Source organism: Dama dama, chromosome 19 (genome assembly GCF_033118175.1).
Source record: "Dama dama isolate Ldn47 chromosome 19, ASM3311817v1, whole genome shotgun sequence".
In the NCBI taxonomy this organism is placed as follows: domain Eukaryota; kingdom Metazoa; phylum Chordata; class Mammalia; order Artiodactyla; family Cervidae; genus Dama; species Dama dama.
Genome location: NC_083699.1, coordinates 57,946,636 through 57,970,636, shown reverse-complemented (window position 1 = coordinate 57,970,636; position 24,001 = coordinate 57,946,636). Strand labels below are relative to the sequence as shown.

The window sequence follows — 24,001 nt, the reverse complement described above, 5'->3', positions numbered from 1 at the left end:
TGAATAGTTCATTACTTCTAGTATTTCTCAAATGACACAATGGTGCAGGCCTGCTCCGTTCCATAGCTTATTGGAATGAACATTTCAAAATTCATTTGTAATGAACTCTGTATAGGTGAGGCTAAGAAAGTTATTACAATCATATCATGGCATGTCTAGTATGGTTAACATAATAGATGTCCTCACTCAAAATACAGTTATAATTAAAATGTGGCTTAATAAAAATGCTGCACAGAGGTCCATTGTTATTCTTTACATGACTTTGCAGTAGCTTATAATTGTCAGAGGACTCTTCTGGTTATTACTTTAAAATTTGGGTTCTGAAAATATTAATAAGGGCTTTCTTCTTATATCACCATCAACAAGACTCTTTCAATTAGAATGAACATGATAACAATGATAGTGGCCTAACAAACAGAATATCATTCATTTAATCTTCCCAGTGTTTGGAATAATAGTATAAAGGAGCAGAATTCTTAATAAAAGATTCAATTTATAGACATATACCATGTGTCAGCACTCCCCTAGGCTTTATTTATTCTTTTCATTTAAATAGTAGCCCTAGAAGTAAGGGTTATTAACCCTACATTATGAATGAGAAGGCAGGTCTGCAGAGGGTTAGTTAACTGTGAAAACTCACACAGCCAGCATTTGATGGAGTCCATATTTGAACTCATGTTCTGAAGCCCATGCTCTGAACTTCTCTGTATTTCCATTTGAAGGAGTTCCTTTGGAGAGAAATTAACTCCTAATATGGAAGAACACCATTTTGGAGAGCATGCTGTAGCTTAAAAGGTAAATGTTACATATTTCAGCTATTATAAGGCACCCAAATGGCACAACATACACTGGCCCTGTGGATATAAACCCACGTTAGAAATCAGGATTTGTGGGCTCAATTGCTGCCTCTGCCACTTAGGTTGTTGCCTCTTGAGGGTGACATATTAACTTCTTAGAGTCTCTCACCTTTGAATGTAGATAATAAGACCTTCCTACCTGTCAAGGCTATGGTTTTTCCAGTGGTCATGTATTGATGTGAGAGTTGGACTGTGAAGAAAGCTGAGTGCTGAAAAATTGATGCTTTTGAACTATGGTGTTGAAGAAGACTCTTGAGAGTCCCTTGGACTGCAAGGAGATCCAACCAGTCCATCATCAAGGAGATCAGTCCTGGGTGTTCATTGGAAGGACTGATGCTGAAGCTGAAACTCCAATACTTTGGCCACCTCATGCAAAGAGTTGACTCATTGGAAAAGATCGTGATGCTAAGAGGGATTGGGGGCAGGAGGCGAAGGGGACGACAGAGGATGAGATGGCTGGATGGCATCACTGACTCGATGGAAATGAGTTTGAGTAAACTCCGGGAGTTTGTGACAGACAGGGAGGCCTGGCGCGCTGCGATTCATGGGGTCGCAAAGAGTCGGACATGACTAAGCAACTGAACTGAACTGAACCTGTCTCACAGTCTTGATGAAAAGACCAAATGAAGTCTCATATATTAGAGCACATTTATCACCTGAAGTGATTACATTTATTATTATTATTATTATTTTTACTATTTCTCACATGATGTCTAGGAAGGAAAGAGGGCTTTAGAGTTAGACCTGGGCAGAGTCCTCTCTCTATCACTCACAGGTTCTTTGGTCTTGTGGCAGACAATGCTTACATTTTCTGAGCTCTGTTTTTTTCCTCTGCATTGGATGATTTGATTATCCCCCGGGTTAATGTGTTATGGTGGGCCAGCCGGGTCGGGGGCAGAGAACATCAGCAATAAGAAAGTCATTGTTTTCAGAGAATTTAAAAACAATGAAACTAACTAAAAGTTGTCTTTTTTTTTTAAAGATCACCATGTACCAGCAATACTAAACCAAACATACCAAAAACTGTCAGTGATAAAGTAGGTCAATACTCCTTTTATGGAGACAGGCCAGGTCCCATACACTCTTTCATTGGTTGACCACTGTTGGTGAGGTGATTACAGTGAATCATACAAAATCTCCAATAGAGTCTTGGTACTCTGGAGGTATGCAGGAAATGATGGTTATTGCTCACATTGCAAAGTTACAGTAGAAAACTGCAGTACTCTGGATTCTTACTGAATAGTTCATCTGACAATCCCATAATAGATTCACAGACATTAGGATGTGTCTTTACTGATATCATCCCCAACACAACAGTAAACTGCAGGTTGTCATGGAGAATAGAGAGGTGTAGCCATGAAGTGTTAGAGAAGGTAACCAAACCAGTCTGGTTCCATATTGAGCAGTTATTTTCCTCAACTTTTATCATTAGTTGATGAACCAAAGTATTGAAGAGTCCAGTTAAAATATAGATACATAATATGGAGACAACGGATGTCCCCAGTCACAGTTGTAGAAAATATGGTAGGTAACCTCGCTTCCTTTAATACATGGCTATCAAATGTAAGGGTGAGCTTTAGAAATGCCAAGGTTCCATGTCCCATAGCTCCTATGTTGGTTGGTTAGCTCTGGACACCAGAGTGGAGGTAGGCCTGAGTTCAAAGGGAGAAAAGAAGAAGAAAATAAAAGTAACAGAGTGACAGTGTGATTGTAGTTGGAGAGGTAGCTGTGGAAAAGCTGAAGGCAAGAATATTAGCTGCTCAGTGGGTTCGGCAGCAGGCCTGACGGCTGGGGGCAGATTTTGAGAAAAAGTTCTCCAAGATTAGGAAAAGCATCCAGTATAAGAAGAGTCCAAATAAAATTCAGTCCTCTGTCAGTCCACTCCATTGTTCTTGCCTGGAGAATCCCAGGGACAGGAGAGCCTGGTGGGCTGCCATCTATGAGGTCACACAGAGTCGGACACGACTGAAGTGACTTAGCAGCAGCACTTACTGAACACTTACTATGCACTAGACATTATCCTTGGGATACTGGGCACTAGGATAAGACAAATCCATGAGTAGCTACTTTTAACTCTCTGTGAGAACTGAAATTGAGGAATTACACTTAGAACCGATAAATGGAAGGACAGTGGTCCCTAGGGTTGGTATCTAGATGAAACTGGTAGCTAAATTCTAAGATATGAGAAAGTAGAAGTCTTGCCTATTGAATAAAATTTTACTAAGTTTATTTAGTTGAAGAGATTTCAGGTCAATAATTTAGCTTCTGTAAATTCCAGGACCTTCTACCATTTAGAAAATAGATTTTGCATGTCTAATGCAAATGGCTAGGCACAGTGCTGTAGACCAACTGTGGAGAAGGATTACCCAAGGCGAATAAAAAGGTGAGACTGTAAGATCCAGCTTGTGAACTAAACAGAGGAACTGTTCTGTCTCTCTTGTTTACTGCTCTAGCTTTCAGTGCCCTGCAACAAATATCTGAGTAAATGAATCAATGAGATGCAAGTAGGAAAAAATTACCAGCACTGGGATTTATTTTTTTTAAGTGGTACTCTGAATCAGTTTCATTATGATGATCTATTCAGTCATTAATTCTCTTAGCCATTCTGATCCCCTGACCTAATTGCCTTCTTTCAAGGAAGAGGAATCAGCTTAAATAATAGGCCATTTTCACAGCACAACAACTACTCATGCTCAGTTGTGGCCAACTCTTTGGGACCCCATGGACTATGCCCACCAGGCTCCTCTGTCCTTGAGATTCTCTAGGCAAGAATGTTGGAGTGGGTTGCCATTTCCTCCTCCAGGAGATCTTCCCGACCCAAGGATCGAATCTGCATCTCCTGCATTGGGAAGCGGATTCTTTTACCACCAAGCCACCTGGGTAAGCAGGCTTATATGAGGTGATGAAGGTGATGCTGGAAATTTGTCAGTTTGCATGAATTTTGCTAACCCAACCTCAAACTGTAATTTCATCTTGGAGACTTCATCTTCTTAATACAACTGCATTTAAGTAGGGTGAATTCTTTGAACAGGACAACAGGTGCAGTGCCTAGTTGTTTCAATATAATATAAACACAGGTTAAGGAAGTGCTGGTAATAAGGTGTTTCCAAAGGACATTGACTTAGAATATGCTTCTTGATTTGTGACCAATATCAATTTGCAAAGTCTGGAGAAATGTTAAGAGAGTAGAATTTACCTGTGAGCATGTGGGTCACCTATTCATTCAGTAAACATTTACTGAGCAATTTTTATAAAGCATGTGTAGGTGCTGCTGTTTAGGATGGACTGGCTGACTAAGCTCATTTTAGTTTTCTGTGTAATTCCTTATGACATGTCTTTTTAGCATCTTGAGGCTCTGTACATATTCTTCTGTGGTTCACTCATCACTTGGAAAAGCTCACATTTTTATAAAAGGCTTTTCTTGAAAATTATCAGTATTTTCTTCTGTTCTAAGTTACACTTCAGGGACAGTCAAGAAGGAGCAGTGTCAGACTAATTGCACTAATAATAATAGGACCCAGGCGGCTGGCTTTGATCTAGGGAACCATCTGCAACGCCGACCGCTTTGATGTTTCACACAATGGAAGCATAAATATTTTCAATGTACTCCATGATTGGACTTTCAGAAATCTAATTAAGATGAAGGTCAATTAAGAGAAAATAAAATCTTAACTCCGAAAGTCAGAGAAGAGGTGGAAGAGGACGGCATGGCTGTGTGTACATAAAAGAAGCTAGCTAACCTAATTATAAACTTATATCAACACCAGAGAAATTGCCTTTCATGTGAAAAAAAGGTCCTAAAGCATTTTATAACATTGAGATCATTAATGTGTCTTTGAAACACACCCAGGACTGGAAAAGAATAGTAATACTGGCATTTCAAATCTCTATTACTTAAAAAATAATCACAGACAATGACAGGATAAAAACACTCTGTTTAATTCAGTTCAGTAGCTCAGTCATGTCCGACTCTTTGTGACCCCATGAACCGCAGAGTGCCAGGGCTTCCTGTCCATCACCTACTTCTGGAGTTTACTCAAACTCATGTCCATTGAGTTGGTGATGCCATCTAACCATCTCATCCTCTGTCGTCCCCTTCTCCTCCTGCCTTTGATCTTTCCCAGCATCAGGGTCTTTTCAAAAGAGACAGCTCTTCGCATCAGGTGGCCAAAGTATTGGAGTTCCAGCTTCAACTTCAGTACTGACAATGAATACCCAGGACTGATTTCCATTAGGATGGACTGGTTGGATCTCCTTGCAGTCCAAGGGACTCTCAAGAGTATTCTCCAACACCACAGTTCAAAAGCATCAATTCTTCTGCACTCAGCTTTCTTTATAGTCCAACTCTCACAACCATACATGACTACTGGAAAAACCATAGCCTTGACTAGATGGACCTTTGTTGACAAAAGTAATGCTTTTTAATAGGCTGTCTAGGTTGGTCATAACTTTACTTCCAAGGAGTAGGTGTCTTTTTATTTCATGGCTGCAGTCATCATCTGCCGTGATTTTGGAGCCCCAAAGAATAAAGTCAGTCACTGTTTCCACTTTGGACCTTATCAAACGCAGCCCCTTGCTTCTTGGAAATGAGTGCCATAGATGCTATAGCAGTGTTGTATCTGTAGATTCATCAAAATCTGGTGTGAAGGGGATTTTGCTTTCTGATTCAGAAGGCTGCCAGGCTGGAGCAAGGCCATGGGAAAGAGTGCAGCCCAGAAGAGACCAGGTCACCTAAGGCAAGTTTCCTTGGTTCTTTATGCCTCTGTTTCCAAGTTTTTAAAATCAGACTAAGCATGAGCAAACTCCTATGAGTTTGCGTGAAGATTAAAGCTCAAATATAAATCCCTTAGTACATACTAAGAGCTGAAAACGCCTGTTCCTCTTTCTCCCGAGGAAGGGCACAGGCTTTAGAATCACAGACTGGAGTCTGAATCCCTTTTCTCACCCTTGCTTTCTGTGTCACTTTGGAGAGGCAATTATACCTCCTTGGACTTTAGTGTTTCAAACCCTGAAACAGAGTCAATGGTATCTACCTGGCTAGGCACTTTATACAGAACCAGCAGTACCTAGGTCAATTGCATGGAAGGCTTAAGATGGTGGAAAGTACCTTATCACTGTCCAAAGAGTATTTTAAAATATGGGTTAAGATGTCTATGCATGTGTGTCTGTGCGCTTTTGGGCATGTATGTATATATGTCATCTGTGCATATGTGTTAGTGTGGAGTATGTACTTGTGTGTGTGTGTGTTAAACACACAGGAGAGAAGAACTGTCAGGACACACTTTTGTCCCTGTCACTAGCCACAATTATGTGATGTGGGACTTGAATGACATGGAAAGTCACTCCTCACTGAACAGGATAAACGAATTCTCTTTATTCCTTTGCTGGGTGACACACATCATATGGATCTGCCCCTGCCTCCCCCTCTTCTCTTTTGAACTACATCTAAGGATCCTTTCATCTGAGAAGTTCAAAGTATACCCACTTACCTATGCATCTTACTGAAATCTTCTTTTCTAATCTGCCCATACTTGGGGACAAATACATAACCAATATTAACCCATCAGGTATCCCCTGTCGCCATCAGGGACACATGGTATCTGACCACGGTGGCTTAAGTTTGTTCCCAAGGCCAGTTAGCTCAATGGCAGAGGATAAAATATGATCTTGAATTATTCTCTTCTGACAAACAATCCATTAAGATGGAAATTCCAGCTAAAGCAGATACAAATGGTTGTTTTTTCCAAAGTGGTATGACCTTGGTCTTCACAAAGACCAGAAGAGTGATCGCCCGAACTGCTAGTGATGTCTGATTATGTTTTCTTAATTCTATAGTCTGAGTAAAAGATAGAGTCTATTGTTAAATGCATTATGGGTTATATTTAGAATTGGTACAGTTGATTTATCAAATTCAAAGGCCAAGTCCTGCCCTTGGATATGTCCAATGTACAAATGTGCATCCCTGACCAGAGGAGCATCTGCTTGGAATGCAATGTTCTCTTGCTAACAGGATCTGTAGAACTCACGGGAGGTGGAGGTGGGCCCTGGGCACATGGCATCTGTCAGCTCCTGCCATACTCACAGTTCACAGTGACCTTGACTTGTTTGACATCCGCCGAGGAGACCTCATTGGCAGCTTTGCACTCGTATTTGCCTGACTGCTCCCTGGTGATGCCAAGGATCTCCAGATATTCTTCTTCTCCTTCAAATTCTCTTCCTGAAAAACAGAGGTTTGCATGATTTTTTTAAGTTTAAAATATGCAGCAGATTACCATTTTTTTTTCTTTTTATAAGCAATAAGTCCACATGGCTTTTTAATAATTTGATAGTGTTCTTTGTCTGAGGTCAGGGTCTATGGATGCAGACCCCAAGACAAAAAGTATATGTGAAAATGATCAAGAAGGCAGTGTTCTCAGGAAAAACTGGTACAGCAGTGGGAAAATGGGATCTGGGAGAGAAAGGAGCCAAGCCAGGGAGCAATGCCAATGCCAAGTCTTGTTTCACAGCGGGCAACCTGGCTCAGCCCCTCAGGGAGCTCTGGGCACAGCATGGAGCCTATTTCCAAGTTGTCCCCACCAAGAGTCAAGAAACTGGAATGTTTATACATCACATTCATCAGTCACTGGTTAAAGGCTTAGAGCAAAGTGGGAGTTGTGGGGAGGGGCATGCCAGTTGTAAAGAGCTCAGAGGGACAGTCCCTGAAGGGCTGAATCATCCATTAGACCACATTGCAAATCACACTTTCCACTGAAGTTGTTATTAGGACAAGCTGCTTCCTTTTGAGAAGCTGTCACTCTTCTCTCCCAGCTTATGTGGAATTCTATTCATGAAGGTCATGTCCGAAACCCTATGTTGTAGTTATGGCTTCCTTCTTCAGTACCAAACTACATCATCCATGAGACTTTCAGGGCATGGGCCAGCCAGATGCATGAGAATGTGCTGCTGATGTCACATGGTGGGGTGGGGAGGGCTAGGGAGCTAAATATCATTGGCCTAATTCATTGGAACCAGAGGTCTGGAGGCCCATTTTGGAAAGCTGCACAAAGCTGGATATGTTCATTTTTATAAAGAAATCTCAAGATAGGCAGGTTTGTTGATTAAATGACTTTCTTTCTGCAGGTGCAGGGGTGAGACATGGAGAGGGAGGAAGAGAAAAAGGGGAGAGAGAAGGTGAAGAGGAATGGGGATTGAGTAGGGAAGAGTTTGGCCAGAAAGTCCTACAGACTGCAGCTAAATTCAACTTCCATCCCCCTCATGTTGCCAGGGCCACTGCTGTTGCATTAGAACAGAGTAGCTGGGAGGGTGCTAGAGGACACAGTCCTGCTACTGTGAGGAAAACCTGCTCCTGGTCCTTCTACACTAAACGGTACCAAACAATAGTTCTGTTCAGATACTACAAGCTGCTTTCCTTTTCTGGAAATTCTCTGAAGGCCAAATCAACATAGCAGCCAGCCAGCAGAGAGACAAATTCGCTGTCTAAATATGTCAGCTAACTCTGTTAACTAGCTTTCCAGTAGAAGCTAGTGCCGCTTCGATAACATCCTTTAACATAGCTGTCAGGAGTACTCTTAAGCTTCACGTCTTCTGTTAATTGTCACTATCACTAGTTTTGAGGAAACTTTGCAATCCCAGCAACAAAAAGGCAATAGTTATAATAATTTGGTTTGGAGTCCTGCACATTATCAAGTACATGCTTCTACTGAAAATTTTATAGAATTAGTCTCTAGGTGCCTAACTGCATATGGGCTTCCCTGGTGGCTCAGTGGCAAAGTATCCACCTGCCAATGCAGGAGACATAAGTTCCATCCCTGGGTAGGAAGATCCTTTGGAAAAGGATATGGCAACCCACTCCAATATTCTTGCCTGAGAAATCCAATGGACAAGGGAGCTTGGTGGGCTACAGTCCATGGGGTTGAAAAGAGTCATACACAACTTAGTGGCTAAACGACAACATGTAGCTGCATATTACAGTATGCATATGAACAAGTTCCATTCCAAGAGCATGTTCCTAAGGCCAATTTGTCCATAAGTTCAACAAAGTTAGCCTAGGTACCCAACTAACATAATCAGCTATATAGTAATGTAATGTGTTTATAATACTTTTCACACAAATAATACATAAAAACAAACAGAAATAAAGAAAACATTTTTAATCTTATAGTACAGTATCTTGAAAAGTACATTTCTACAGTACAATAGTTGGCATACATCTGTGTACAGGCAAGAAGAGTTACTGACTGGAAGAGGAAGAGAAGATGGGAGATAGGAGTTGAAGAGTCATCAGCAATAGGAGATGAAGGGCAAGCTGCAATTTCACTCATGCCTTCTGTGACTGGACATGCGAGGGCACATTCACATCTCTGAAAGTATGCAACTTGAAGGTTTGCATATAAGGGACTTACTGCATTTATAAAACACTGTTTTTTTCCTTCCTTTTGTTTTCACCTTTTTTCTTCTCCACACTCATGCATGTAGTCAGATCTGACTTCTCACGCCACAGAAGTTGAATGTGGTAAGAAAGAAAACAGAAATCTTGGAAAGGTTAACAGTCTACTTTACTGGGTTAGCTGGGAAGAATTTGGGCTTGGAGGAAATAAAAAGATCTTTCCAGCTTCCTTGCAACCATGAACTTAGAGTCATGCCAACTAAGTGATGCTAAGAATCTTCAAGCTAAATATAAATACCCTGAAGACAAATGGCAACATTGACAACTGAAGACCAAAATAGGACAAAGCTCATTAAAAATCTGGAGTGCAAAAGTGGGATTTACAGTAAAGACAGCATTATTGATTTTGAGAATAATGGTGGATTATAATGAAAAAAGAATTAAAGATGAGTTCAGAATAGTTTGGGATTTCTGCCCCGCTCTGCTTCCACATCTATCAGCTTTATTTCCAGGTACAGAATTGTTAGTAGAAGAAAGAGAAAAGGACTAGAGTTTTCTTAGAAATGGCCAATAACACTGAATTCTTTTCCCATCCCATAAAATAACTAGAAATGCTGAGTAATGAATCCCTATCTTGCTTTTTTTTTTTTCCAGTAGTCATGTATGGATGTGGGAGTTGGACTATAAAGAAAGCTGAGCACCAGAGAATTGATGCTTTTGAACTGAGGTGTTGGAGAAGACTCTTGAGAGTCCCTTGGACTGCAAGGAGATCCAACCAGTCCATCCTAAAGGAAATCAGTCCTGAATGTTCATTGGAAGGACTGATGTTGAAGCTGAAACTCCAATACTTTGGCCACCTGATGTGAAGAACTGACTCATTTGAAAAGACCCTGATGCAGGGGAAGATTGAAGGTGGGAGGAGAAGGGGATGACAGAGCATGAGATGGTTGGATGGCATCACCAACTCAATGGACATGAGTTTGGGTGAACTCCAGGAGTTGGTGATGGACAGTGAGGCCTGGCGTTCTCCAGTCCATGGGGTCGCAAAGAGTCAGACACAACTGAACGACTGAACTGATCTTGCATTTTGAATTTCTGAAAGGTATAAACCAGTTCCAGGCATGAGAAAGATGATTTTTAGCAACAACCAAGGTCCTGTCCATTTGGGAAGATGGTACCTGTGAGAGTAAACATTGAGATGAAGTAGAAAAAAGTAAAGTAACATTTATTGGGTTTTGCATCTGAGATTCTCACATGAATACCAATGTAGGTATTCATCATCTCATTTTTTCCTGATAGTGTGTTAGTCACTCAGTCATGTCTGACTCTTTGCAACTCTATGGACTGTAGCCTGCCAAGCTCCTCTGTCCATAGAATTCTCCAGGCAAGAATACCAGAGTGGGTTGTCATTTCCTTCTCCAGGGGATCTTCCTGACCCAGGGACTGAACCTACGTCTCCCACATTGCAGGCAGATTCTTTACCATTTGAGCTACCTGAGAAGCCATGATAAGCAGATAATAAGTCTTCATGGGATGAATTTTCAATCTGATGTGTTTAAGAAGAATTCACCCAATCCTACCTCAGGATAAAGGGGGAGTTTTCCTTTAAATGTCCTACCCATAAGACAGAAAGGTCATTTTGTTTCTCCCATGCTAGCTCTCCTACGCTCTGAAGGCCACCTGTCTCTCCAGCAAACAATGTGCACAGTTGGTCCATCAGAGCAGGGGATTCTCAAAACGCTAACCAAATATAGTTAAGAGAAACTAGATGGTCTTCCCTCATTCAACAATCTTGATAAAAATTTAAAATATTAAACAATATCTCTGGGCCCTTCTTGTCATTCTTCCTTTATCTCTTGGATCCTTCAGTGGGACCTCTTATCCTGCCACTTCTTGCTAGTCTGTTTTTCTTGTACCCACAGGACACTATGCCTACAACACACAATCTATCACTTGGTCTTTTCTCATTAATCCACTGTGATTTGAGAGGAAATGGGCTTTTCTTCAGTTGCTAGAAAGTCAAAGAACCAGACTATAAATTCCTTGGAGACTGTGTCTTGCAATATCCCCATGCACAGCACAGGGTCTAACACAGACTAGTTACTCAATAAACATTTGTTGAGTTAACTTAACTGAAAGAGGAAACAACAGCAGAAACTGGGGTCAGATTCAACACATCATCTGCTTAAGGGAACCAAGTATTGGAAGGTAATTTCCATACCTTCTGTTCTTTCTGTGACAGAAGCTGATGTATACATTCACTCCCTTTTAATGATACTAACAAAGAACATTTTCACTGGGGAAGGATGGGTGTGCTGAGTACTCTGCTGTTGAAACGCTGGATGGAGCATCTCTGGCAGTGTCCTAAGGATGTATCTGCTGTGGGTATTTATTATTTCAGGAGAAAGTGCACAGCAAGGCCCCAGGTGGAAATGGGCACAAAGCCATATTTTTCATCAGACCAACTGCAGTTTCTTGTTTCAAGGCATGGACTACAACACGTTTATCTTAAGTTGCAGAATTTTAAAATGCACTCAGATCTTTTTGTTCCCCTCCCCTGGCCCCCATGTGTCTGTACCCCTCAGGGCACCTATTTTCCCATTCTTTCAGTTTCGGCAGACTAGCTGCTCTCAACCCAGGGGCCCTGTCACCATCTCCCTCTCTCAAAAGAAGACTCTGAAATCAGAGTCTGCCACTCCACCTGTTGGTAAATTCTCTGGTGGAATATGGGCCCTTCTCATATTAGCCATAATGTGGCTAATATGGGCCTTTCTCTTGTTCCTATCATTTCTGCCCTTGTATAAATGTTTACTTGAAATGCAAATTTCAGTATTTTGGTATTTTAAACATCTCAACCTATTTCCACAAGCTTGCTCACGTTGCCGAGTGTTATATTTATTCTGGGATCTGGCGTTTAGTTTAAATCTCCCTTTGCTTGCTGTGCTTTTGTGTCTCCTGGCAATATGCAGCTACCAGGCTAAATAATTTCTCGTCCTCCTCAGTGAATGTGCCTTTCAAACTCTTCACATAATTAGCATATTGCCCCTTAGCCACTGTTTACTCAAGTTGTACATATTAGTTCTTTTAATATTTCTTCATAAGTCAGAGAGAGGGGCCTCGAGCTAATAGCAGGAGGAAAATGTTCTCTTCTGTGTTTCCTGATGTAGAGGCAAATCAGTCAGGAATAACGCCAATTAAACTACACCAGGTGCTACCTTCTGAGTACAGTACCTTCAGAGGGTGGTGCTTTGGTGAAATCTGTAGAGTTCACATACAAGATGTTGATTCATTTAGATTTCCAAGGTCAACCAGGCATTTGGAAGCAAGCAGCCATTTGAAATTAAACACATGGCCTTGGTGTTTCTCTATCTCCCCTTCCTTCCTTCTTCCCCTCTCTCCTCTACCCCCTTCTCCTTCAATATGCATACATACAAAGGGCTATGTATTTACATATAACCATTTACCTTTCAGGAAATAGCATGCAAATTCACTAACAGCCAAATATTTGTTCACTAAACACAGCAAGCCTATTGAAAATTTTCCATGGTATGACATCCAATACCCTATTTAAAATTAAAAAAAATGATTGCTACCCTAATAATCATTATGATATCTTTCTTTTACCTTTATCTGAGATACAGGAAGTAAAATTTAGAAAACTTGTTAAATTTGAGTGTTTTATGACTTTAATGTAAAATTCCAAGGATTCTCACATGTTAGGAAATGGATGAAGCATTTTTCCCCACTATTCTGAGTCATATGTATCACATCTCTGTAGATCATTCTTTTACAGAAGGGAAGATGGGTTTTAAATGGGGTTGCCATTCCCATTATTAACCTAAATTGGAATATTTTCTAAGTAAGTGACTGTAAACACATTGGCTGTAAATACAAACACGTGTACAAAGGTTAATGAAAGGCAAATAAGTGGCACTTGTCTTTCAGGTATATATGTATATATGTATGTATGTATGTATGTGGGTGTTTGTGTGAGTCTGTGGTCAGAAAGGCGGGCAGTGAAGAGGGTGAGCAAAACCCAGCTATGAACTTCTACCTCTAAAAAGAAAAGAAAAAAAGGATCATGAATCAATGATGTCATTTGAAGTTTCCTGTGGTAACTTCAAATGCTGTAACAAGTTTCTGTTCTACAGTACATTTCATGTTTTCATTTTTTTTTATCCTAAGGACGTACCTGTTCCTGTTTTTGCTTCTTTCTTTTTTTTTTTTTTTAATGCACATTACTTTCTGTACAGACATGCTAAAAAAAAAAAAAAAAAGGAAGAGAGAAACACAAGAAATCTAGAAAAAAATGCTTGTGATGGGTTCTGTTTATATTTCCAGCCATGTCTCTAGATCCTTTGAAGTTTTTGTTTCTCTGCTTCACATTCTACCTGAGACCATTCAGTGTTTGACAACATTTCTGTCCAAAGGTGGAAACAGCTTCTCATTCCCACTTCTCATCACCCATCAAGGGAGGGGTGAAGAGTGGTAACTGATCCATGATTGAAAGAAGACAGTGTAGGTGGCAGACACAGCTGCCAGAGCAGCAATCATAAGAGAATAAGGAATCACAGGGAAGAACAATGTATTGAAGGGAATGAATGTGGCGGCGGCGGGGGGGGGGGGGGGGGGGGGTAGAATGGAGAGAACTGATACAATGAGGATGATTATAAGGAATAGTTAGAAGGATAGAAATGAAAGAATAGAGAATTCTCCAGAGACAGAGGTATCTGACTATTAAGATATTTGTGCCTACATAGGAGGGAAGGGGTTGGTTACTCTGCTGCAGAAATGCTCCCTCTCTGAATAGTAAGACACAGCATGGTGCGGATTGTGAAAATTGGCCCCATGCCTTCTGTGGCCCCAAAGGGTGTAGTTAGTAGCCAGAAATCAGAGGCAAGCACAATGCCTGGAAAGATTCACAACCGGCTTTGACTCTATGAATGAGCATAGGTCAAATGAAGAAGTAAACCCTGGCATTTTATTTCCTGGCATCCAGAGAGATCCAATTCATTACGGTTTATGTTTTTGTTTTCATATACAAAAAATCAGCTAGCTGACATAGTCTGAGCTCAGCATCCAACCAGAAACTGCCTTCCACACATCCTTTTCAGGGGCATGTTATTTTGTTATTGTGCTCACACTTAACCATTACCTCCTACTTGGTGTCAGTTTACAGAAACCATTCAGCCTTTCTAAATGCTAGGCTTGGAATCGAGATCCTCTATGTTTAGTCCTCTGATGGGGAATTGTATTGGTGACAGCTAATCTTCCACTGTAGGGACCATGTCTGGCTTTGCTCATCATTGTCCCCCTAGTAAACAGCTGGATGCAAGAATGCTCAAGAAATATTGCAGAGGGACTGTGGAAGGAGCTACCACTTAATAAACACACATTAGATACTTTGTTAAGTGATTCAGACATGATCATATTTAATTCATAGTGGTGGCTCAGAGGGTAAAGAAGCTGCCTGCAATGCAAGAAACCTAGGTTCCATCCCTGGGTTGGGAAGATACCCTGGAGAAGAGAATGGCAACACACTCCAGTATTCTTGCCTGGAGAATTCCATGAACAGAGGAGCCTGGTGGGTTACAGTCCATGGGGTTGCAAAGAGTCAGACATGACTGAGCTACTTTCACACTCACACCATTAAGATGAGGAATCCAGGTTTAGAGTGTACCTTTAAGGAAATTTCCAGAGTTTGTAATGATATTAAGGAAGAATGCAGGTTTGAACTAGGTCTGTGGACATTTGGAGACCGTTTTCCTATCTAGGCATGACTATTTTTATCAGTAAAGATTCTCATTAGTTGAATTCTTAGCTCTCGGAATCTGCTCTAGTTCTGTCTTCTGAATATAACTATGAGGTTGAGAACGGGACACTTGGGGAATTTCCAAAACAGTGGAGCTCAGTTATAGATAAAGAAAATAAAAAGACAGTCTTCAGTTTTTTCAAAGTTTCTCTGCTTACTCATCAAGAGACTCAAATAAAGCAATCAATGAGAAAAAAGCTGGTATTTAAAAGTTTATATGCACTCATTTACAGAAGTCCTTCCAAAAGCAATATAAAGCCATTGTTGCACACAAATGCCAACAGACAGCAAGGGAGCTGCAGGAACAGTGTAGAATGCACTTATATTAGGAAAGACTTACTGGGAGAAGTGAGTTTTCAAGAAGTTGAAAAACACAAGTGGACAGAAACAGAGCCAGTGAATTGTAAAAGGGTGTGGCAATCTGGTTATCCTGCCTGAAATAGAGTTCTCCACACAGGAGAAATGAGCAGCGTGATATGACAGCAATACATAGGCAGGGGTGTGAAGGGTGGTGTGAAGACTCTGGACTTGCCATGTTCAGTATCTCTGCATCTCAACGAAGGCACAGTGGAGTCTTCTGGCTCCCATAAGGTACTGAGTAAAATGACATTAAAAAAAATTATTTATTTTAAACTTTCTTTCTTCCATTTTTCCTTCCTTTCTTTCTTGAGAAAACAGGGTATGTAAGCGGGGAACATCATGGAAATTTTACTTGTCTGAAGTCTTTTGTATAACAACACCACGTACTCTCAGTGCCAATTTCTTGGTGTACTGAGTACCAAAATGTACAGTAGTAAGCTGCCCTGTGAACGTCTGTGAAAGCAGAGATGTTTCTTCAAGGTTGTCAGATAGCCATCATCAACCCTGACAAACTGACAGAGGCTCAATACTGGGGAGGATGCTGAGGCAAAGTCTAGACTCAGTGGGAAAGAGTGGAGAGGTCTGTGAGGGCAGGAGAAGGGAATGCGTCATCCATCCTCGGAGCCTCACCTGCTCTGGGGCCTCCTGTGGTCCACTTGAGTTTTCTAGGGTGTGAAGAAATATATTCTAAATACAGCATGTTTTCATAGATTGAAAGCTAGTGACTTCCTGGGCTTGAAGGCAGTTAGTACCATTCAGGAAAGTAGGAAAGGATGCATATTTTGGGGTGAAAATAATGAGCTCCATTCTTGACACGGTTGGTATCAGGTTGGACTATCCTGGGGATTGCATTTCACAGGCACTCAGAAATATATAGAACTGCTTAGAAACTAGGGCTAAATGTAGTTAAACATGTAATATATATACTGGTAGTAATTCAAGCCTTGGTAGAAGAGACCATAGTACATTTGTATGATGTAGCATTATGTCATAAAGCAGGGAATCACTGTCTTACATCTTTTTTATTATTCTGGGATGAGGGGAAGAAGAGGCAAAGAGGTAAAACTGGAAAAAAAAAAAACAAACATACACTTAGAAGCCTCCTTTGGAATAAAATAGACATAAAAATTTCTGCAGGTGTTGATTGTGTTTTAGACTATTTCCTAAGAAGGGGGTGAGGCAGAGATTAGAGCTGCTGGTCAGAGGCAGCAACAACAAAGATCCTCCCACCATTGTCATCAGAACTGTAGGGGGTCTTCCATGACCTGTCATTAGTGACTCTGCCAAGGCTGAGGATTAAATATCAAGAGACATGAGAGCAGTGGCTGCTGCTTTTAAGAGTCACATAAATCAACTGGCATTTTGTAAGTGAATGTGTTAAACTCAGCAGGGCAACTGCACTGTGGAAGGATTACTGGGGATAATTTTGTGGCTGCCGAGAAGTCTTTGAAAGGTAATTAAAACAAAGGAGGCCTTGGCCTCATCTGGTCCTTGGTCCTGTCATCCCAGGCCCTGACTTTGCAGTGACATTACTGGGGCTCAACCCCAAAATCTCAGTCTCCCTTCTTAATCTAGCCTCACTGCTAAATGAGCCCTTCTAGCCAATTTAGGAAAGTATTCTTGCTTAGAGTCTATAAGCAAGTAATGAAGAGGAAAGTAGAGGGTAGGGATGGGGGGAGGCCAGAAAAGAAAACGGTTAAACAGACAATAGAGAACAGATTGGTGGTTGCCAAGGGGGAGGGAGAGTAGGGGAGGATAGACTGGAGTAAGCAGATATAAACTATTATATATGGAATGGATAAACAACAAGGTCCTGCTGTATAGCACAGGGAACTATATCCAATATCCTGTGCTAAATCACAGTGGATGTAAAAAAGGATGTATGTCTGTATAAGTTAATCACTTGGCTGAACAGCAGAAATTAACACACCATGGTAAATCAAGCATATTTCAATTAAAAAAATAAATAATTGAAAACCCAGTGACTAAGAAGAAAGTTTAAAAAAAAAATAAAAGACAAAAGTAGTTTAAAAGCAGGTAAGAAGTCTGGAAATTTGCTTCTTGCCTTTAGACCAAAGTGAATGAATGAGGAATTACCCCATCAACATTCAGTTTGTGTTGCTGCCCTCTGTGGACCAATACCCCTCAGTCTTGGGGTTTTTGAGCCTCTGTGAGGCAGACGGATTGTAGTGGAAGTGAGGGTCGTGGCGGCAGAGTTGGGGCTACACTGGAGAGGTGGAGTGGGGGAGACAAGGAGATAGCTCATGCCTTCTCTGGACAGCAGTCGCCCTCCCAGGGTGGGCCCAAGTGAGGCTGTGAGGCCAGTGGGCCAACACTTAATAAGAAAACAGCAGCGATTTGTCTCCACTGCTATTTATGTTTCAAGTGCATGACAGGCTGTCGGTGCAAGTGAGGGTCGCTAAATTTACTGCCTTTCAGATTACTGCCACAGTCTCTGACTTGACAAGTCACTTCATTTAAAAAGCACTGCGTGAGGATGTTTCCTCCACTTCTTTTTAAATAAAAACAAAGGGAGAGGAAAAGGCCACCACAGAGGTTTAAATGATTGAAATGAAGGAAGCCCCCAAGACTGCCTTCGCCTGATGGGAGGGCGCTGCTTTCACACACTCCACTCTAATTAAAGTGGCAAGTGAGGGAAAGGGGTGGCCCTGAAGTTCTTGGTTTGACTGATTTGTGGACTGGATGATATTTTTATGCAGCTGGGGTGGAGATGTGTGTGTGTCATACAATGAGTTTTCATACCTTAAACATTCAAGTGGAGATTCCTTTTAAACAGCTGGATATTGTTGTTTAAGCAGCTGGATGTTGTTGTTTAAACAGCTGTGGTTGTTTAGTTGCTAAGTTGTGTCTGACTCTTTTGTGATCCCATGGACTATTAGCCTACCAGGCTCCTCTGTCCATGGTATTCTTCTTTAGGCAAGAATACTGGGGTGGGTTGTCATGCCCTTCTCCATGGGATCTTTCCAACCCAGGGATTAAACCCATGTCTCTTTCTTCAGCAGGCAGATTCTTTACCACTGAGCCACCAGAGAAGTCCAAATAATTGGATATAGGTGAAAAATAAAACTACTTATTTTTTAATACTTCACTTTTATATCTGTTCATTTATTTTCTGAGCTCTTTATAAACAGAAGAAGATAACTACAGCCAAAAAGAAGGAATTAATCATCAATGGGGTAAAGGGGATAGAGATAGGGTGACTCCCAATGCTGAATAAGAGTAACAATTCAAAATATAAAGTTTTGGTATAATAAGACCTAAATACTTAAAAATACATATGCTAGTGGATTCTGATCTGAACAGTAGAGCATGGTTTCTGAGTACAATTACAAACAATCATTTGACAAATATCTATTTCTACCTTGTGAGGCCAATATTTAAACCAGAATTACAAGAATTAGAGGAAGTAGAAGAAATATATTATTCCTAACTCTATGGAACTCACACACTTATCAGGGATAGATACAGTTAAATAACCCTGGAAGGCCCTGATTTTATTTCATATCAGTGGTGGTGGTTTAGTCACTAAGTCCTGTCCTACTCTTGAGACCACATGGACCCCTGCCAGGCTTCTCTGTCCATGAGATTCTCCAGGTAAAAATACTGGAGTGGGTTGCCATTCCTTTCTCCAGGGGATCTTCTTGACCCAGGAATTGAACCTTCATCAACAAAGTTAATGCATAAATATTAAGACTAAAAATGTATTTAAAATACATATGACATAAAAGGGGCTACAAGCTCAGTCGGTAAAGAATCTGCCTGCAAGGCAGGAGACCTGGGTTCGATTCGTGGGTCAGGAAGATCCCCTAGAGAAGGAAACAGCAATCCACTCCAGTATTCTTGCCTGGTGTAATCCTACAGACAGAGGAGCCTGGGAGGTTACAGTTCATGGGGTTGCAAGAGTCAGACATGACTGAGTGACTAAGCACACATGACATAAAATAGTGGCTTCCAGTTGACTCTAGTGGTAAAGAATCTGCCTACCAATGCAGGAGACACCAGAGACAAGGATTCAATCCCTGAGTTGGAAAGATCCCCTGGAGGAGGGTATGGCAACCCACTCCAGTATTCTTGCCTGGAAAATCCCATGGACTGAGGAGTCTGGCCAGTTACAGTCCATGGAGATGCCAAGAGTCAGGCATGGCTGAGCAATCGAGCACACGTGCACACACATGATATAAAAGGGCCAAACTCCTTAAAAAGTTGAATTTTCAAAGTCAGCAGGCTAGACTGACTATTTGGGAGATAGTTTGACAATATCTACTAAAGCTGAGGACATGAAGTGATCCAACAATTCCACTACTATGTGCAGAGATGTTCACAGCAGCACTGAAAGCACCCACATTGTGAAGAGATGAAATAGATTGTGGCATATTCATATAACAGAATCCTAGACAGCAAAGAAAACGAAAAGATGACGGCTCTATATAGCATGTGGGCAATCTCCCAAACAATATTGTGTGAAATAAATAAAACAATCAATATAGTATAAATGCCCTCCTATGAAAATTACAGATAAGCAAAACCTATTGTTTTTCCCATGAATGCTATACAGTTGCAAAATTACAAAGCAAACCAATGAAAAGTTCATCACAAAGTATTTTTACTGTTTTTTTTTTGTGTGTGTGTATGTGTGTGTGTGCTTAGTCATTTAGTCATGTCCAACTCTTTGTGACCCCACGGACTGTAGCTCACCAGCACCTCTGTCCATGAAATTCTCTAGGCAAGAATACTGGAGTGGGTAGCCTTTCCCTTCTCCAGGGGATCTTCCCAACCCAGGGATCAAATCCAGGTCTCTGCATTACAGGTTTATTCTTTAATGTCTGAGCCACCAGAAAGCCTTCACTGTTATATCTAGTATCTATTATGTGCTTTTCATACAAATGTATTCACTTAAGAAAGTTTCATTCACATACTATAACTCTATCTAGCCATAAAAAGATTGTTGGTTATAAAATACTATGTATATCTGTTTTGTGTTTATATATATACATAAATGCATATATTCATATGTATACTTTTTAACACATTTGCTTATATATGCACAGTATCTACACAATATTACTTGCAGTCCGACTTACGGATTATGGAATCAGGAGAGGAAGAAGCATGTGGTCAGGAAATTTCTCTTCATTTTATGCTCCCTCTACTGCTTGAATTTTTGACATAGATCATATATTACTTTTATATTAAAAGTTTCTTAAAAATGGAATTGGATTTAGTAATTTCAGTCTGGGGGAAAGACTTACCCACCCTTGTGGCTGTTATCCTCAGGGCAGGTTTTTCATAATGAAAAAGAAAATCTCTGAGATTTTTCTATTTCTAGCATAAGGCAAGAAGAATTAATGGGAAAATAAGATGCCATTATCAAATGACAGGAGGAATGGTAGCAAGGAAGTTGATACCACGTAAAATCAGAGCAATTCTCTAATTAGCATGCATTAAGGAATTTTAATACTACGTGGGCATTGTCTGCTTCAGTCTACCTCCTGTATTGTGTCTATTAAAAAATTGTGACCTGCAGGCCCACCCTGCCCTGAATCAGTGAGACTCAAGCATGGCCAATTGTTAGAAGCTCTTCACCCACTATTGAGAGGGGTTTGGACTTCTGTGCTTACCCAGAATGTGGCAGGTTACCTGTATGCAGTCGGACACTTTTTCTCTTCCTGTTCTCCACCCTGCTGACCACTTTGCTTGGTTGTTCTTTGGTTCATGTTGCTGGCACTCATATTTCACTCCAGTGCCCAGCTGGGGCTAGACTATGAACTTGACCCATCATCTAGTTGTCAATAACTCCATTCTTCTGAGGCTGGAGGCTTGTAAGCTCTCTCCTTTCTATCATTGACTAATAGCCTACTAGCCTTGATACAGCACCACTACACAGGAATCTCTGTACCCTATTATCATCATAGTCACAGGACCTGCATATTCTGAGAACAGTCTCAACTTGATTTTCTGTAATGATATGAACCAAGAGCCTTTCAGAAAAGGGGAGGAGGTCGGAGGTGTAGGTAGAAAGAATCCATCCTTTCTTTCTAGTGTTTTTCTTTTATATTCCTTCAGCCCAAGCAAAACCCAACTTATCTTTCCCCTGCTCCCCCGCCGGGGGGACTTCTAAATTCACTAGTGGCTTAGGCCCCCTAGGGCCTAACAAGCAAGAATCTTGAAATTACTTCCTTAAAAGTATACAATTTATAGGATCTATATAGAGACCTTTTATGGATGGAGAGAGCAGGTACTAAATAATACCTGTCATTCAAAAATATTAGGCTCAGTTTTTTTTTTTTCCCCACAGTATATAGAACAGAACTTTGTATCTCAACCAAGCATATAAATGTACTCAATCATTTGTTTATATCAGACAACTTCCCAGGTTGGTGTTGAAGCCATTTTGTCTTACTCTAGGAAGCTGATCAATCTGCTTAGAAGGTTTTTCCTTCTCATTCTTACCTTGCTTCTCATTCTTACCTTATAAGGATCTCACTGCAACTATAAAAATAACTGAATATATAGAGATTCAGTTGCTAATAGACTTCAATCTGTGCTGTGTGCTGTGCTTAGTCACTCAGTCATGTCCGACTCTTTGTAACTCCATGGACTGTAGCCTGCCAGACGCCTCTGTCCACGGGGATTCTCCAGGCAGGAATACTGGAGTGAGTTGCCATGTCCTACTCCAGGGGATCTTCCTAACACAGGGATTAAACCCAGGTCTCCCACATTGCAGGCGGATTCTTTACCGTCTGAGCCACCAGGAAAGATTTCAGTCTAGGACTTGTCAAATGCTTGTTGAAGACACTTGAGAATTGCAAAGCATATTGTTATAAACTGAATATTTGTGTTCTCCCAAAATTTATATGTTGAAATTCATCACCCTCACTGTGATGGTACTAGGATGTAGGGCCTTTTGGAAGGTGCTGAGTCCCTGAGGGTGGAGTTCTCATGAATGGGAGTAGTGCCCTTATAAAAGAGGTCCCAAGGAGCTCTCTGGCCCCTTCAGTCATGTGGGGACACAGGAAGGAGACTGCTGTATATGAACCAAGAAGAGAGTTCTCACTGGATACTGAATCTGCTGGCACCTTGATCTTGGATATCTTAGCCTCCAGAACTGTGTGATATAAGTATTTGTTGTTTAAACCATCCAATCTATGATGCTTTGGTATAGCAATCTGAACTGACTAAGATAACCTCTCTACTGAGTACCCTGTGTGTATGTGTGTTAGTTGCTAAGTAGTAGTGTCCAACTCTTTGCAAAGGTATGGACTACAGCTCAAAAGTTCCTCTGTTCATGAGGATTTCCAGGCAAGAATACTGGAGAGGGTTGCCACGCCCTCTTCCAGGGAATCTTCCCAACCCAGGGATTGAACCCAGGTCTCCTGCATTGCAGATGGATTCTTTACCATCTGAGCCACCAGGGAAGCCCATTATCCATTTATTTAAGAGTCTCTGAAGTAGATACAAGGACTGCATATTTAGAAAGCAGGCAACTTGGATATAATTATTTATGCATGTCCTAGAAATGGCTTCACTGAAGTGAGACCACAGACTTTTCTGTAAGGACTATTAAAAATTACCATTTTGAGTACATTTTCTGTGCATTTGATAAACTTCAGTCAAATATGCTGTCAAATACATTACTCTATACCCTTTACAAATGGCCTCCATGCATCAGATATTTGAGGATCACGTCACCTGAAATGAATTTTAAAACTTGCTGCTGTTTTTGAAATAAAAGGTAGCTGCATGAATCAATGTTTCTTCCCTTTTGTTTTCACTTTAGAAAAATTATACAAATATTGTGCCTAGGCATAGTGATCAGCTTATTTCAGGTTTCTGCCAGCATCTATTCAAGTGCCTATCAAACTGTGACCCATAGATGACATGTGTAAGAACCATACTGGGAGCTTCTTATACAAGCAGATCACTGGGCTCTTCAACAGACTTACTGAGTCAGAACTGCCTGAGGTAAGACCCAGGCATCTGTATGTTTATACAGATCACTACTACTTGAGCATATCTACACTTGGTACTCATGCAGCTGATCTCAGTAGTCGGAGATTCAGAGGCACATCCCCTTTCTTCTCTCTAACTGCAGTTGACAGGTTTAACCTTCACCTGGGATTAGGGGTCAATCCAGTTTTTAGGTTGGGGGAGATTGAAAGAGAAAAGTTAAATTATCAAGAGAAGAACCAATGTTCTGCGTTGAACTTGACACTCAAGTCCCATCACTGAACTAACAATTCCTCTGTTTGTTAGTACCACTTTGTAACATTCAGGCTTCTTAAATACACTAGTTCATCTATCTGCACAGGCTTATTCTTTTCTCTTTATTTAAAAATGAAGCTACTTAAGTTTAGTAAAATTAAGAAATTTGCCCAACATCACACAGAAAATAAATAGCAGAACCAAGATACCTGTGTGACCTTATTCCTGGGACTAATCTCCATCTTGCCTATCAGTACTAGATACCACAACAGCCAATGCCAACTACCTGCTGACCTGCCTGGAACACTAAACAAAGCTTGGGTCTCAGTTCCTAATTGTTTACTGTCCTTTACTTTCCTTTCT

At 40.9% G+C, this 24,001-nt stretch overlaps 1 protein-coding gene across 1 annotated transcript in view; it reads right to left on the bottom strand.

Moving 5' to 3' along the window:
• Positions 1-24,001, bottom strand: part of LSAMP (limbic system associated membrane protein) — a 679,541-nt gene that overhangs the window by 40,152 nt on the left and 615,388 nt on the right. Inside the window, exon 4 of the mRNA XM_061167949.1 lies at positions 6,940-7,074. Within this exon, the coding sequence (XP_061023932.1) occupies positions 6,940-7,074 (135 nt within the window). The remainder of the gene's footprint in view (positions 1-6,939; positions 7,075-24,001) is intronic.